This window comes from Tursiops truncatus, chromosome X (genome assembly GCF_011762595.2).
Source record: "Tursiops truncatus isolate mTurTru1 chromosome X, mTurTru1.mat.Y, whole genome shotgun sequence".
Classification (NCBI taxonomy): domain Eukaryota; kingdom Metazoa; phylum Chordata; class Mammalia; order Artiodactyla; family Delphinidae; genus Tursiops; species Tursiops truncatus.
In genome coordinates, this window is record NC_047055.1 from 38,636,982 (window position 1) to 38,652,023 (window position 15,042).

The 15,042-nt window shown below is 39.0% G+C and overlaps 1 protein-coding gene across 3 annotated transcripts in view; it reads right to left on the reverse strand.

Moving 5' to 3' along the window:
- Window positions 1-6,741: 6,741 nt before the first annotated feature.
- Window positions 6,742-15,042, reverse strand: part of TBC1D8B (TBC1 domain family member 8B) — an 83,109-nt gene continuing 74,808 nt past the window's right edge. For all 3 annotated transcript variants that reach the window (XM_033849413.2, XM_019949561.3, XM_019949560.3), the window contains 3 exons: window positions 13,547-13,603; window positions 12,093-12,190; window positions 6,742-10,270 (listed from right to left, as the gene is read on the reverse strand). In XM_033849413.2, coding sequence (XP_033705304.1) covers window positions 9,875-10,270; window positions 12,093-12,190; window positions 13,547-13,603 — 551 coding nt within the window. In that variant the 3' untranslated portion in view covers window positions 6,742-9,874. The remainder of the gene's footprint in view (window positions 10,271-12,092; window positions 12,191-13,546; window positions 13,604-15,042) is intronic.

Genomic DNA, 15,042 nt, shown 5'->3' on the forward strand with positions numbered 1-15,042 from the left:
TGGCACGCGGACTCAGTAGTTGTGGCACGGGGGCTCAGTAGTTGTGGTGCACGGGCCTAGTTGCTCCGCGGCATGGGGGATCTTACCGGACTAGGGCTCGAACCCGTGTCCCCTGCATTGGCAGGAGGATTCTTAACCACTGTGCCACCAAGGAAGTCCCAAGAATCGTTCTTGAAGGCTCAACATAGCATCTGTTTCTTCAGCCCTCCTAAATATAATTCTATACCTATTGATACCCTGTAATAAATTGCTTCCTCTTTAAACTAGCTAGAGTGGCTTCTGCTCTCTGAAACTGAAAAATGACCAATGAAGGATGTAGTACCAGGAGTGCTCAGAGGCGATAGTGTTTCAAGAAAATGGGGGGACTTCCCTGGTGGCGCAGTGGTTAAGAATTTGCCTGCCAATGCAGGGGACAATGGTTCGAGCCCTGGTCCAGGAAGATCCCACATGCTGCAGAGCAACTAGGCCCGTGCGCCACAACTACTGAGCCTGCGCTCTAGAGCCTGCGAGCCACAACTACTGAAGCCCGCGCATCTAGAGCCCGTGCTCGGCAACAAGAGAAGCCACCACAATGAGAAGTCTGCACACCGTAACGAAGAGTAGCCCCCACTCGCCGCAACTAGAGAAAGCCTGTGTGCAGCAACAAAGACCCAACACAGCCAATAAATAAATAAAAATTTATTTTAAAAAAAAGAAAAGAAAATGCAGAACTGGAATTGATTAGATAGCCTGATTGGATTTGAAAGCAGTGATAATTCTGTTAGTATTAGAAGAGGAGATGCTGGTAGTTCATGACACATAACGGCAAACCAATCAGATCATCACTGGTGGGCATCTACAATGAAGTGCCTATTGAACGCAAGGCTTGATGGTCCAAGTAGCTGCTACTACAGATTATTTGGGCACTAATGATGAACTCAAGAACTGTGGAGTGGGATAACTTCTAACTGTGCTGTAGAGGTTTGAAAAAAGAAAATGGCAGAAAATGGCAATCTTAGGATTTAAATTCCCAGCTCAAGAAACAGAGGACAGTAAGTTTGTATTCTCTTATCTCTTGTTGACAAAGACCCCAGACCGGTTGGAACCAGAAGGTTGATGATGCTCACTCCCACTTACCTGACCACCAACCAATCAGAGGAATGTCCACGAGCTGCTCATGCCATCTTTGAACCATTACTATAAAACTTCTCATTACCCCCTCCAGGTCAGGACAGACAGTTTTGAGGGCATTAGCCCCTTGTGGCCCCCTTTGCCTGGCAAAGCAATAAAGCTATTCTTTTCTACTTTACCCAAAACTCTATCTCCAAGAATTCAGTGTCGGGGTACAGAGGCCAGATGCGGCTTCACATAGCTGAAAATTAGAGTCTTATCCTATGGGTTTTTGAATTGCAATATACGTTGAACTCACAGCCTTTCCAGGTGTCACTTTTGGGAAAGTAAGGGCATTTGTTTGGCTAGATGAGACCTCCTAGAATAGAAATGAGGATGTTTGGGTGAATTCAGATAACTCTAAGTACTTCACCAATGAGACTTCTTTGCACTAGAAGCATCCCTAGCTTGATGAGGCTGGTCCTGCCTTACCTGAACACCCTCAGGTTACTTGCAAGGGAATGCCAATTTTCCTCACGTACCATGCCTACCACCTCTCGTGGCTTCCAGACCTATAACTAGAGTTAGAACACAGTATGCTCCAAGGATACAAATATAAGTCTGAACTGGAAGGAGGAAATTGCAAAATTTTGCTAACTTATAATGGCAGAAATTTGGAGAATATGTGTGGGAATGTATTTTAAGGATACTATACCTTGGAGGAAGGAATGTAATTTTAGATTGGACCAAATATATCAACACCTGAATACTTACCAGAGGTTCTGGATTCAATTACTAGCTTGCCCAATTGGCAGTGGTTCTATTTGCTTGGTTGATTGAAGCCAAGGCTGAAAATTAGCCCATAGTAAATGAAGTTGATATGCCAGATATCCTTGGTATAATGTAGAGGAAGTTCTCCAAAGGCTTAAGGAAATAGAAACATTGGAATACATTTATGATATATGATCCACTCACCTACGTCCTAACCATGTCCCCCAATAGGACCTAGGGGATGTTCTCTTCCCCAAGACATTGAAAAATACACTCATGAAAGGAGCCTTATCACTCTTGGAACATGCTACAGTGGTAGTCTTGAGTAGGCCAGAGATAGAGATGAGAGATGCTGCCACTGAAAGTAATTTGCTAATTTCAATGAGAATAATGGGATCTTAGAATAGCAAAGAACAAGTGGCAGCACTTAATGACCAGAGATGGGGTGAGCATGGTGAACATGACAGAAGCATGGTCAGAGAAGTAATCTGAATGTTTTTGACCTGCAGAGAAATTTGGTAATGGCTAATTGTTCTTCAGATACTTTAGATGGAAATAGATGAGCAACCTACTAATTCCTACTTGATCCGCGTAGCCGAAACAGTTCTCTCTGGTGAATAAAGATCTAATTTGAGTTATTATGATGGAGATTCATGGCCTCTTGAAGCCGAATCCTGCCTCTGTACCCTGACACTGAATTAAATCTTGGACAGAGTTTTGGGTGAAGCAGAAAAGAATAGCTTTATTGCTTTGCCAGGCAAAGGGGGCCACAGCGGGCTAATGCCCTCAAACTGTGTGTCCCCGACCTGGAGCGGGTACTGAGAAGTTTTATAGTAATGGTTCAAAGAGGGCGTGATCAGCTCGTGGACATGCTTCTGATTGGTTGGTGGTGAAGTAAGTGGTCGTCAGCATCATCAACCTTCTGGTTCCAGCTGGTCTGGGGTCTACGTGCGTGTGGGCAACATACAGTTAACTTCTCCCACCTAGTGGTGGTTTCAGTATCTGCAAAACAGGTCAAAGATATTGTAATATATGTCCCTCAAGGGGGAACCAGGACCCTGCCCCAAGGCTGCACTATTGTTTCTCTTGACTGTTCCTTCCTTGTCTCCGCGTCCCCTTCCTTCCCTGATTAGCAACTGTTTGAACCTGCTCCCTGGAACCCAGGGAAGGTCATGGAGGCCGAATGAAGCCTATTTCCTGTAATCAAGAAATGGGGGACACAGGAAGGCTTTTGTGTGCCCAGGAGCCCCACAGGGTCCTGCTCGATATGAGTCTCACCTATTTGCAGATATGAGTCAGTTCACACACCCAGAGGCCCTGGAAGGGAAAGCCAGGTACCCTTGAGGAGGGACTCAGCAATACCATAAGCATGTGTTGTAGATTTTCTTCCTAGATTTCCTTTATCTTTCTAGCCAGAGGGGCCTGTGGTCATTTACCAGGGTAGCCATGCACTGGGCAACTGGAAACACTCATACTTCTCAGTCTTTTGGACACTGACTATGAGTTCACATTCATCCAGGACCAGTTTTGGGGGCAGCAGGAGAGTTTAGAACACAACGGTCATCCACTGGTTGGAGTCAGGGCTCATGGAGTTAAGAAATATAATTTTACCCTGAATCCATCTACAATGGGTCCAGTGGATCTGCAAGTACATCATATGGTTCTTAGTTTATGAATGAATATTTGAAATAGCAATACCCAGCCACTGGCAGACCTACCCCTTTTGCTCCCTGACCGGTGTAATAAGGGCTATTTATGGTAGGAAGGGCCAGGTAGAATTCACTGTATCTGTTAATACTGTATCCCTGGGGAAATCACACAGATGAGTGCCCGCCAAAGATTTGAAGGATGTGTGTGTGTGTGTATGTGAGGTGGGAGGTGGTTTCTAGTACATCCTCATTTAACTTGCCTGTTTGGCCTGTGCAAAAGGTATGCAGGTCTTGGAGAATGATAGTTGATAATCAAAATTTAATAATTAATGCCAAACATGACTTTTTTAAAAGCTAGATAAATCGTAAGAAACTGCAGAACATTGGCAACACCAAGATCTTAAAAGCAGCCATAAAGAAAAGACATTACCCTCAAAGGAAGACAAACAGAATTAGAGGCTAGGAAATCTACTGCTTGGTGCTTTTGGGATGGCGGAAAAGGTATAGTTCTGATGACAGAAATGGAAGCTGCAGTATAATGTGAGATTAAGGATAAAATGCCCTTCTGCCAGTGATTGGAAGCCCAGGAATGCAGCTACCAGGATAATTTGCTTACCTGACCTCGAGGGATTCAGTGCTACAGGGCTCCTGGTGTCACATGTATCAATCTTACTTTAGATAGCCAATGAAATAGATTCTGGCTGGCAAAAGCAGAAAAAGACTTTATTGAACTGTTGGGGCTCAAAGATGCACTAAGAAGCTCCCCCCTCAAAAAAAGGGGGGATGAAGTCTGGGCATCCACAAGCACCTTAAGTCCTACTTCGGAACCAGAGTGTTGATGTGGAGATGCCACCACTGCCACCAGAATGTATTCTCCATGTTCCCTCCTGCTTTGCTATAGATTGAGAAATTCAGGCAGAAGCATCTGATTAACCAGTCCTTGGTCACATGGCTACAAGGGGCAGGGATTCTGGGAAAGCAAACATCTGGTCTTTTATATGTTGGGCAGAAAACTGATGAGTGGTTGTTAGGGGTGGGGAGAGAGTGGTGACTATGAAGGGATGGACCGTATGAGGGAGTTTTATGGGGTGAGGGAATTCTAATTGTGCTCTGTATTCTAATTGTGCTGATGGTCACAGGAATACATACCTGCCTTAAAAATTCATAGAATTGTACACCAAAAAGTAGTTAATTTATTGTATACTTTAAATAAATAAAACACAACTATGGTCTGATGACCAGTTGCAGAAATGAGGACTGCAGTAGCTACCCATAGTTTCTGCCTTTCTCTTTTAGGTACATAATTATATAGAGTAATCAATTTATTTCCCTACTTCTCCTCTACTATTTTATATAAGGTGAGTTGATAGTAGTTAACTTTTTGCAGTCCACACGTTACAGGATATCAAGATGGGACTGAGATTGAATTAGGAGGAGTGGACATTACCCATCGATGGATCCAAGTGACCAACAGAAACTTGGATTTTCCCTTAGGAGAGAAGATTACTGCATTTTTGTTGGTATGAGGGAGATTTACGTTATGACAGGCAGCAGCATACCACTGATGCTATTAGTTCTTATGTAGAAGTATGGGAAGAAGGGTGTGCTGCGTGGGAAAAGAGGTGAATAACATAGATGCTTGTGGTGGGCAGACTCTACAACGCACCCCCTACAACCCCTGCCTCCTGATGCTCATGCCCTGTGTAATCCTCCCCCCTTGAAAGTGCATGGGACCTGTGACTTGCCTTTAACCAACAGAATATGGCAAAGGGGATATGTCACTACTGTGAGACTATATTATTATTTTTTTAAACGTCTTTATTGGAGTATAATTGCTTTACAATGGTGTGTTAGTTTCTGCTTTATAACAAAGTGAATCAGCTATACATATACATATATCCCCATATCTCCTCCCTTTTGCATCTCCCTCCCTCCCACCCTCCCTATCCCACCCCTCTAGGTGGTCACAAAGCACCGAGTTGATCTCCCTGTGCTATGTGGCTGCTTCCCACTAGCTATCTATTTTACATTTGGTAGTGTATGTATATCCATGCCACTCTCTCACTTCGTCCCAGCTTACCCTTCCCCCTCCCCGTGTCCTCAAGTCCATTCTCTACATCGGCGTCATTATTCCTGTCCTGCCCCTAGGTTCTTATTATATAAGACGCTACCTTGCTAGCAGACTTGCTTTAGAAACTCTCCTTGCTAGACTGATGAAGTAAGTGGCCATTTGAGGGCAGCCCACACGGCAAGGTTGGGCAGCCTGAAGAAGTTGAGGGCAGTTGCTGGGAGCTGAGTAAAGCCTCTAGGAGCTGAGGGTGGCCTCCAGGAGACCACCTACAAGAAGCTGGGGCCTCCAGACCTATAACCATATGGAAATGATTTCTGTCAATAGCCTGAGTGAGCTTGGAAGTGGATTCTTCCCCAGTTAAGCCTCTACATGAGAACCAGCTTGGCTGACACCTTGGTTTTGCAGCCTTATGAGATCCTAAGCAGAGGACCCAGCTAAGCTGAGCCCAGAGGCCTGACGCATTGAAATGGTGAGATAATGTGTGTTGTGATAATTTGTTACACAGCAAGAGAAAGCAAATATAGTGCTCGATGTCCATTCCAGCCTCTTAGTATGCCTTCCTGTACTGCAGGGGCTAAAAAGCTATGAGTACATTTCCCAGATTCCCTTGCAACTAAAATTCTGGAGATATTACAGGCCAATGAGATGCACACTCGTGAGACTTAAATGGCAGAAGGAAGGTGGAGGCTAAGTTTCTGCCATTTCTGCCGGTGAACATGGTTGTTCAGATGTTTGGTTGTTCTATTGCAATTTAGCCACTAGCTTGTGGGTGCTGAGAGGCAGGACGCTTGGCATCCATTTTGCTGGTATAAATCATAGCAGGTGGAGCGTGGTTCTGGAAGTAGCAGCTGTAGTGCTGGCTTTTCATCATGGAGTAGGAAGCAGCAGTTTCCTAACAGCAGAAGAATTAGCAACTCCCTTGGTGGCCTGGTTCTGTGGTATAGTTTTGGAAATTGTTCTTGAAAGCTCAATTTAGAGTCAGTCCTCTTGATAATTCTGTAAGCCACTTAATATCTGGTAATAAATCTTTTCCTGCCTAAACTAATGAGAATTAATTCTGTTCTCTGCAACTGAAACTTAACTAATATAGGAGGGAAGTCCTCAAGTGATAACTGAGTTAAGTATCTATAAAAGTACATCATAATAAATAATAGTAAGATCTTTAAGTAAGCCATTCTTCATATTTATTTAACAGATTTTTAACATTTTTTTATAAAGACCAGTAAAGCCACCTTAACAATTTAATGCATAAGGTATAATGCACTAGTTCAGTGTGACACAACTACATAAGATTTTAAACATTAAGAACAACCCATTTGCTTAACAAGGTAGCAACTACAAAACTATGTGTTCAGCTTATGTCTCCTGCAGACTCATAAAATAAATGTTCGTCTTTTTAACTTGCATTTATAATCTTTCTGCAATTCAGAAATCTTTAGGTATTCAATTTTAATTAATCTAGGCTAAAATACAATACTAAGTAATCTTCAATATTCTGGTTTAAAAATCACCAAATATTAATAACGTATGTTCTTAAGAAAGTATTTTTTTGTAAATACAATTGACAAAATGTTCAACAAAGTATGTGCAATAGTGCCTTTGTATATAAGCATAGAGCCTTGTGTCTTTATAGAGCTACTGTAGTGTAATTTAACAATCATTGCTTAATAGCAGGTGTGTGATAGTTCACATATAAACTATTAACTAAACTCTAAAATTTGGACATGTTTCAGGCAAGTAGTTTCTGAGAAAAGGCACAGATGTTTATTTACCAACCATCTCTTTAAGTGGTAATTTCCTTGAGAAGACAAAGTTGACAAAATAATTTTCAAGACACTACTAGTAAGTGTTTGGCCAAGCTCAATTTACAAAATTTTCAAAGGGTCAACTTGAAAATTCTTGAATATCTCTGAAAATAACATATCCTGTGGTGATGAAGCCCTCTGTGTTAGGCTTTGTTCACATTGGATTCTTGCCAAAGGCTGACTATACTAATTCTTTTCCAGAAAGGGAGACTTCTTGGGTTGTCCTAAAGGATATCTGCCCTTTCATTGTTTCAAATCTGAAAAGTCAAAAGGCTTAAAACCAAAGTCTTTTGTGAAGAAAGAAGCTTCAGTGGATGACTTCTCCCCACAATTTCCTAAATCAACTGATTAATAAATTGTTCTGATCAGAAACAGCACAGAAGATTGGATAGGTGTGTTTTTTTTCTTTAAAGTGCTAACAAAGCCCATTATCTCTAAATGAACTTTCATTGTAATGACTGAAATATAAGCAGCATAAAGTATATAGAAATTACACATCTAAATCAAATAGATTACAACTTTTTAGATAGATGCCAAAATTCTATACATTATCTTAACAATCATTATGCACAAGTACAGGCATACCTTGGATGTTGCAGGTTTGGTTCCAGATCACTTCGATGGAAGCAAATATTGCAATAAAGCGAGTCACATGAATTTTTTGTTTTCCCAGGGCGTACAAAACTTACGTTTACACTATAGTGTAGTCTGTTAAGTGTGCAATAGCATTATGTCTAAAATAATGATGTACATACTTTAATTAAACATTTTATTGCTAAAAAATGCTAACCATCACCTAGGCCTTCAGTGAGTCCTGTTAGTAACATCAAAGATCACTGATCATTTAACTCTTTTGTCATTTACAGACAGTAAATGGGTGCACTCTGATGCTTTTGCAAAAATGTTCCTATAAAAGGGTTTCATCTTCAAGGAATTCATGGAAAAGACTGACAAGTACAGGTTTCTGGTAACTGACTATACTGCTGAACTGAATAAATAAGCATTTTCAGAACTCTAGTGGAAAACTGATGAATTCATAAAAATGCTAGCAAAAGATCAAGATGAAAAAAAAATTAATTACATGGGATTGAGTGAACTGATGAGGATGATTATAATTTTTGTGACTTTCTGTTTGAATAAGAAAAAAACCCACAAGGAAAAAAAAAAGACCACTGATCACAGATCACCATGACAAACATAATAATAATGAAAAAGTTCCAAATATTGCGAGAATTACCAAAATGTGACACAGAGATGCAAAGTGAGCAAATGTTGTTGGAAAAATGGCACTGATAGACTTGCTCAACGCAGGGTTGTCACAAGCCTTCATTTTCAGTAAAACTGTAGTATCTGTGGGAATTCCCTGGCAGCCCAGTGGTTAGGACTCTGCGCTTTCACTGCCGAGGGCCTGGGTTCAATCCCTGCAGGCAACTAAAATCCTGCAAGCTGCAGCAGCCAAAAAAACCCAAAAACCAAAAACCAAAAAAATGTAGTATCTATGAAGCGCAATAAAGTGAAGCACAATAAAATGAGGTATGCCTATATACTTTACGAACTTGCCAGACTAATACAATAATTCAGTCTATCTAATGTAACTTAAAATATGACTGGTGAAAATCCAAAATCTAAAACTAGAACCAAAGCAGTCTCAAGCTACTCTGAGACAAATGCCACAAAGAGCAGTGCTCGGAATTTCAAGTAATTTCTCAGTCTAATGAGAGACCTGTACACAGTTAATTGTACTGTTTATTAACCCTTCTGAATTGGCTGGCTTTAACCAGCTCAAATCCAAATCCAAAATCGTTTTTCCTTGTATCGGCCCAGAGTTTTGAGTTCTTTATTTTTATCAGCAACAGAGCTACAAGTGTGTCAGCAGCTTCTGAACTGCTCAGGTAGGGAGAAGATAGAATTCATTAAAAAGCCATTTATTATTAGAAGACTGAATGAGATTAACTTTAAAAAGTTAATATTATTTCAGTTAGATAACGTGAAAATGAGGTTCCCATATGGTAATCTTCTAGATAATTAAGGCTACAGATCTAAGAGCCTGCTTTTCTAAAGCATTCTAATAGGACTGAGGCAATTTGGAAAGTAGGATTTATCAATATGATGTGTCAGCATCACTAACACTCAAACATAACACCACATTTTCAAAAATCATCAGTAATTCATATGTAAATAGCAGCACAAACTAGTAATTTCCTTGCTAAAAGTGATATGGTGGTGCCCTCTGGTGGTAAAATTTAGCATTTAGCATACGCCCCCTGATATTGCATACCTTGTGAAATATAAAAAGTATATTTGTATTAGAGAATATCAAAATTAGACACCACCACAAAGGAATGAATCATTGTGCTTCCAAATATCTTCTTTTTAACCTTCAAATACATTGGTAACAAGAAAATCCCTGATCCCTACTCCTAGAAATCAAGCTGATGCCTATGAGAATCTTGGTAAATGTCTATAATAAGCAATTCCTGTTAAAAGATTTACTTCCTGGTTCTAGAACTTAACTGAGAGGTTTTTGCATTTTCTAGTTTGGCTTTTAGATCTATGGGTTTCTCAAAAAACTTCACCAATGCTGGTTCATTCAACAAAGAGGCGAGAATCTGTTCAAATGCAAATGACCACAGAGGTTCTTCCCTGAGAGAGGAGGGATCTTTCTCTAAGTGGCTCTCTGTTTGCCCCTCACTGGGTCCTCCAGAAGCACAGACTGCACCAGACAATCCTTTGGTTGATGACGCAGGGTTATGGAGTTTCCTTCCAACTTCTTCCATCCTGAGCAAAAGGCTGGTTACAACAGCAATGGCTTGATATAATGACTCTTCTTCAGGGTCCCCGTGAAATAAGTTATATAGTGTCTTTGAAAACTGAATAAATTGTGACTAGAAGACACAAGTTAGAAATATCACATTTGATATTAGACTTAGCAAATATCAGGAGAACTTAGAAGTGAATAGTCTTCTATTTAGAATTTGTACCATATAACCTTCACCACAGAAGTTATAAGAACTGATGATTAATCCACAAATAAATCTTGATTCTAGAAAGATGGGTATGAACCATGAAAGAAAATTCCACTTAAGACTTCTCATCTGTTGCCTAATAACAGTAAATTATATACATATATTATATATACAATAATTCTTGGACAGTATCTGCCAGCATTCCATCAATGTTAGGTGGTACTTTTAATTAGGCAAAGTCCCATATTTCCTTACATGTAAATCATTCATTCATTAACCAATCTTAATGAACAGATTAAGAATGAGTTCCCCTTGATCTCCCCAAAGGGCTAGAGTAGGCAGCTCAACTAGGATGACTTAAATATAAGGAAGAATGTTTTGGGACCTATCTAGTAGTACAAGGTAGCTCTAAGGAGCCCATTTGGACATGTTTCTCTTTAAAGGCTAAGGTGGGGCCCAAGTAAAGAAATAACCTGGATTGTCTGCTAATTGCCTCTAGATAATTCATAGACATTCCTAGAAGATGTTTGTCAATTAAAAAAGAAACTATTCCAACACAAAAGTCCTATAAGTCAATCATGCTACCAGAAAAGTTTATATGTAAATAAAAAGCAAACAAAAAAGATAAACTTCATAAAAATGTATTGTACCATACTTTAAGTTTTCTCTTTCTTTCTTAGTCTGTAATACTGTTTATTTATTAAAAATTTAGAATAAATATATCATGATTAATTTTAAAAAGTACTTATTTAACTATCAAATTACCTAGTCCACTGAGAAAAACTACGCTATTTCATATTTCTCATTTTGGTAAAGTTCTGGGAATCCTCAGTATCTATACCAAAAGATTTAACAATTTTTTTTAATTTATTTTTTGGCCATGCCGTGTGGCATGCGGGATCTCAGTTCCCCGATCAGGGATCAAACCTGTGCCCCCTGCACTGGGAACGCAGAGTCTTAACCACTGGACTGCCAGGGAAGTCCCTATACCAACAGATTTTAATTAAAAAATATAAGAACATATAATGACTGAATAGTGTGTAAGAAAGAGATGGATTTAGAATTGTGTCAATAGGGCTTCCCTGGTGGCGCAGTGGTTGAAAGTCCGCCTGCTGATGCAGGGGACACGGGTTCGTGCCCCGGTCCAGGAAGATCCCACAGGCCGCGGCGCGGCTGGGCCCGTGAGCCATGGCCGCTGAAGCCTGCGCGTCTGGAGCCTGTGCACAGCAACGGGAGAGGCCACAATAGTGAGAGGCCCGCGTATCGCAAAAAAAAAAAAAAAAAAAAAGAATTGTGTCAATAGTAGTCATTAATACTGTCTGAGCAGGTTTAAGATGATTAGGAACTAGGGTGTGACCTATTTTAATTATTATTCCCACTACCTAGCATTGGGCATGTCATCTAGTAGGCACTAAGAAATGTTTACTGAATAAGTGAACATTTCTAATAAAGCGGGAAATAAAAAACACTGAAATATATGTTATACACACATCTTTTCTATAGGTACAAATGTCACAGCAGAGGACTGTGATGAAACTCTAGATGCATTTAAATGTTTACAGCAGAAAATCATTTAAAAATTTACTCCCACTCTTCTATACTCATTTGAAACTTACAGAGATGATGCATAGATTATTTATTTTTGTAATAGCATGTTAGCTATTTTAGATTTGGATACACCCACATTCATTTATACAAAAACACACAAGTAAACTAGAATTTTTCTTTGAAAATACTATACCTGATTCATTCTTGGTAAATCCTTAATGTTTTCTTCTTTTTTCAAAAGCTCCTCTTGCCATTGACTTAGATATGCTTGAATGTCAACTTTTTCTTTTCCTCAATGAGGGGAATAAAACCATTTCATAATGAACAGCCCATTATATTTTCCCAAATCCCCAAAAGAACAATTTTGATTGAAAGATATTTCATTGAGATATAAGATTCCACATTTTTTACTCCAGAAATTGATCTGACTATACTTTTTATTTCACTCACTGGCTCTCAAAATACATTCTCCACTTCCGTTAAACTAAAACTTTTACTTTGGAAAGGTTGGGGACTAGAGGAAGAAGGATGCCTTTTAGATTAAACAGTACATGATGTAAATTTCATGTAGATGTTCTCATGCATACCACTAAGTTTAAAATAGCTTCTATATGATGTTCTTAGCATGCAGTTACCATAGCATACTATGGTGACTCTTTTTCAAAAATTCAAAACAGTACTTATTCATTCATTCCTTTGAAGAGTTTAATCACAATGATATTAATGGGACTTTATTAATAATTATTTAGATCTCTTAGAAAACTAGGATATACTGAACAACCTGGCAAAGTTATCATATTTAAGCAGATCTTCAGCAATTATTTTTTAACTAAATGTTACTCAAAAACATAAAAAGAATGATGGACCTTTGGAGAACAATTTGACAACCTCTATCAAAATATTAAATGTACATATTCTTTGTTATCCAGCATTCTCATACCTCTATGAATTTATCCTATCCTAAAGAAATATGTGCAAAAGTATTATAAAATGTAAGTATAAAAATGTTTGTTGGAGAATAGTTTGCAATATAATTAATTGGAAACAACCTAAATGTTCATCAATATTGAGCTAGTTACTGAAATAAATGATGGTACAACCAAACAGTGGAATACTCTGCACCCATTAAAAGGAATAAGATAGATCCAAATGTACTGACATGAAAAGATGTCCATGATATACTACAAAATCAAAAAAGCAAATTGTACAACAATATTTATGAAATGTTTCTTTTTTAAAAGAGAGATGTCTATATTTGTTTATACATTGAAACAGGTCTGGAAAGAATACAGACCAAAATGTTTTCACATTTACTTCAGGGTGGGGTTGGGTGAGGGTATGAGGATTTCTGTACCATTTAAATTCCTTTTATAAGGATTATCTATTACTTATGTAATTAAAATTAATATTTTCAAATAATAAAATTAAATAAATACAGGTCATTTACAGTTGTATTTTCTATAACTTCTGAGACTTAAGTATCAAGAGAAGAAGAAGAAATTGTTAAACTAAAACAAAGGAACTGAAAAAGCTCTCAGGACAAATCAATCAATAGACTTTAAAAGGAATCCACGTTTCCCCTTTGTGTAGTTAACCCTATTTACAAAAACAATAATTTAAACTAAATGATACTCCTAGATCATATACCTTTTTCAGGGCTGTTTTTTGCTGACTCTGCTTCCTTCTCCTTTGCAGGCTTGGAAACTAGAGGAAAAGAGGACAATTGCATTTTGTAAAATATTTAACAAATACCTTTTGAAAGTAAAATAATATTTTATATAAAGACTTATAAGCACACTTTATGTTCTTCAATTCATCAAACCAATTATAGCTAACCTGACCTCCTATCATTAGATGGCAAAGTATTCAAGAACTTTAAAAAGAACACTGGGGAAAAATCCATATAAAAAATCTCAGGGCTTCCCTGGTGGCGCAGTGCTTGGGAGTCCACCTGCTGATGCAGAGGACATGGGTTCGTGCCCCGGTCTGGGAAGATCCCACATGCCACGGAGCGGCTGGGCCCGTGAGCCATGGCCGCTGAGCCTGCGCTCCGCAACGGGAGAGGCCACAACAGTGAGAGGCCCGCGTACCGCAAAAAACAAACAAACAAAAATCTTAGAAGGAAGTATACCAAATATTAAGTATTTATTTCTGGGTGGTATGTGGTATTTTCTTCCTTGTGATTTTCTTCGAATTAAATTGTATTACTTCTTTTATTAGGGAAAAAACACACACACACCGGAAGTCAAAAGACTGAGCTACTAGTCCTGATTGTGGTAAAACCTCATTGAAAACTCTTACACGAGTCACTTCTCCTTTCTTGGCCTCAGTGCCCTCTATATAATTAAGGGACTTGACTAGATGATTTGTAAGGTCGCTTCAAACACTAACATACAGTAACATAAACATACATTAATAAGAACTTATCCCTCTTTAAGACATTCATATTTATGAAAAAGAAGCAAAAGACACAAAAATTAGCTCATAACCCTTCCAAATTATGTCTTGGAGACAGACTCATCCCGGTCTCCTACACCTACAGTGATTTATGATAAGTATTCACTGTTTGAATAATAGCTATGACCTTCAATCATCAAAGATTCTATTGTCTTCATCGCATTTTAACAAGGCATAAAAAATGGTTGGATACCTTTTAGAAATTTCTGCTACAGAAGTAGAAACAAAATGCATTTTCTTTCTAATTCTCCAGTAAATAAGAAATTCCATAAATCAAAACCCAAAATGTAGTTTAGTTAATCAGTCAAATATTTATAGAGTACTTACCATGCATTTAGGACTGTACTAAGTGTTATGGTAGCACAAAAGAAGTATAAGGTATAATTAACCCAAATTTTACTAGTGGTAGCTGGGTAAAGAATGTTTAAGCCAGAAAGACCTCTGGGTGACTAATAATCAAAACAGATAAATTTATTTATTTATTTAGGCTGCGCCAGCTCTTACTTGCAGCATGCAGGCTCTTAGTTGTGGCATGTAGACTTCTTAGTTGCAGCATGCGGACCTCCTAGTTGTGGCATGCAGACTCTTAGTTGCAGCATGCATGCGGGATCTAGTTCCCTGACCAGGGATTGAACCTGGGTCCCCTGCATTGGAAGCAGGGAGTCTCACCCACTGGACCACCAGGG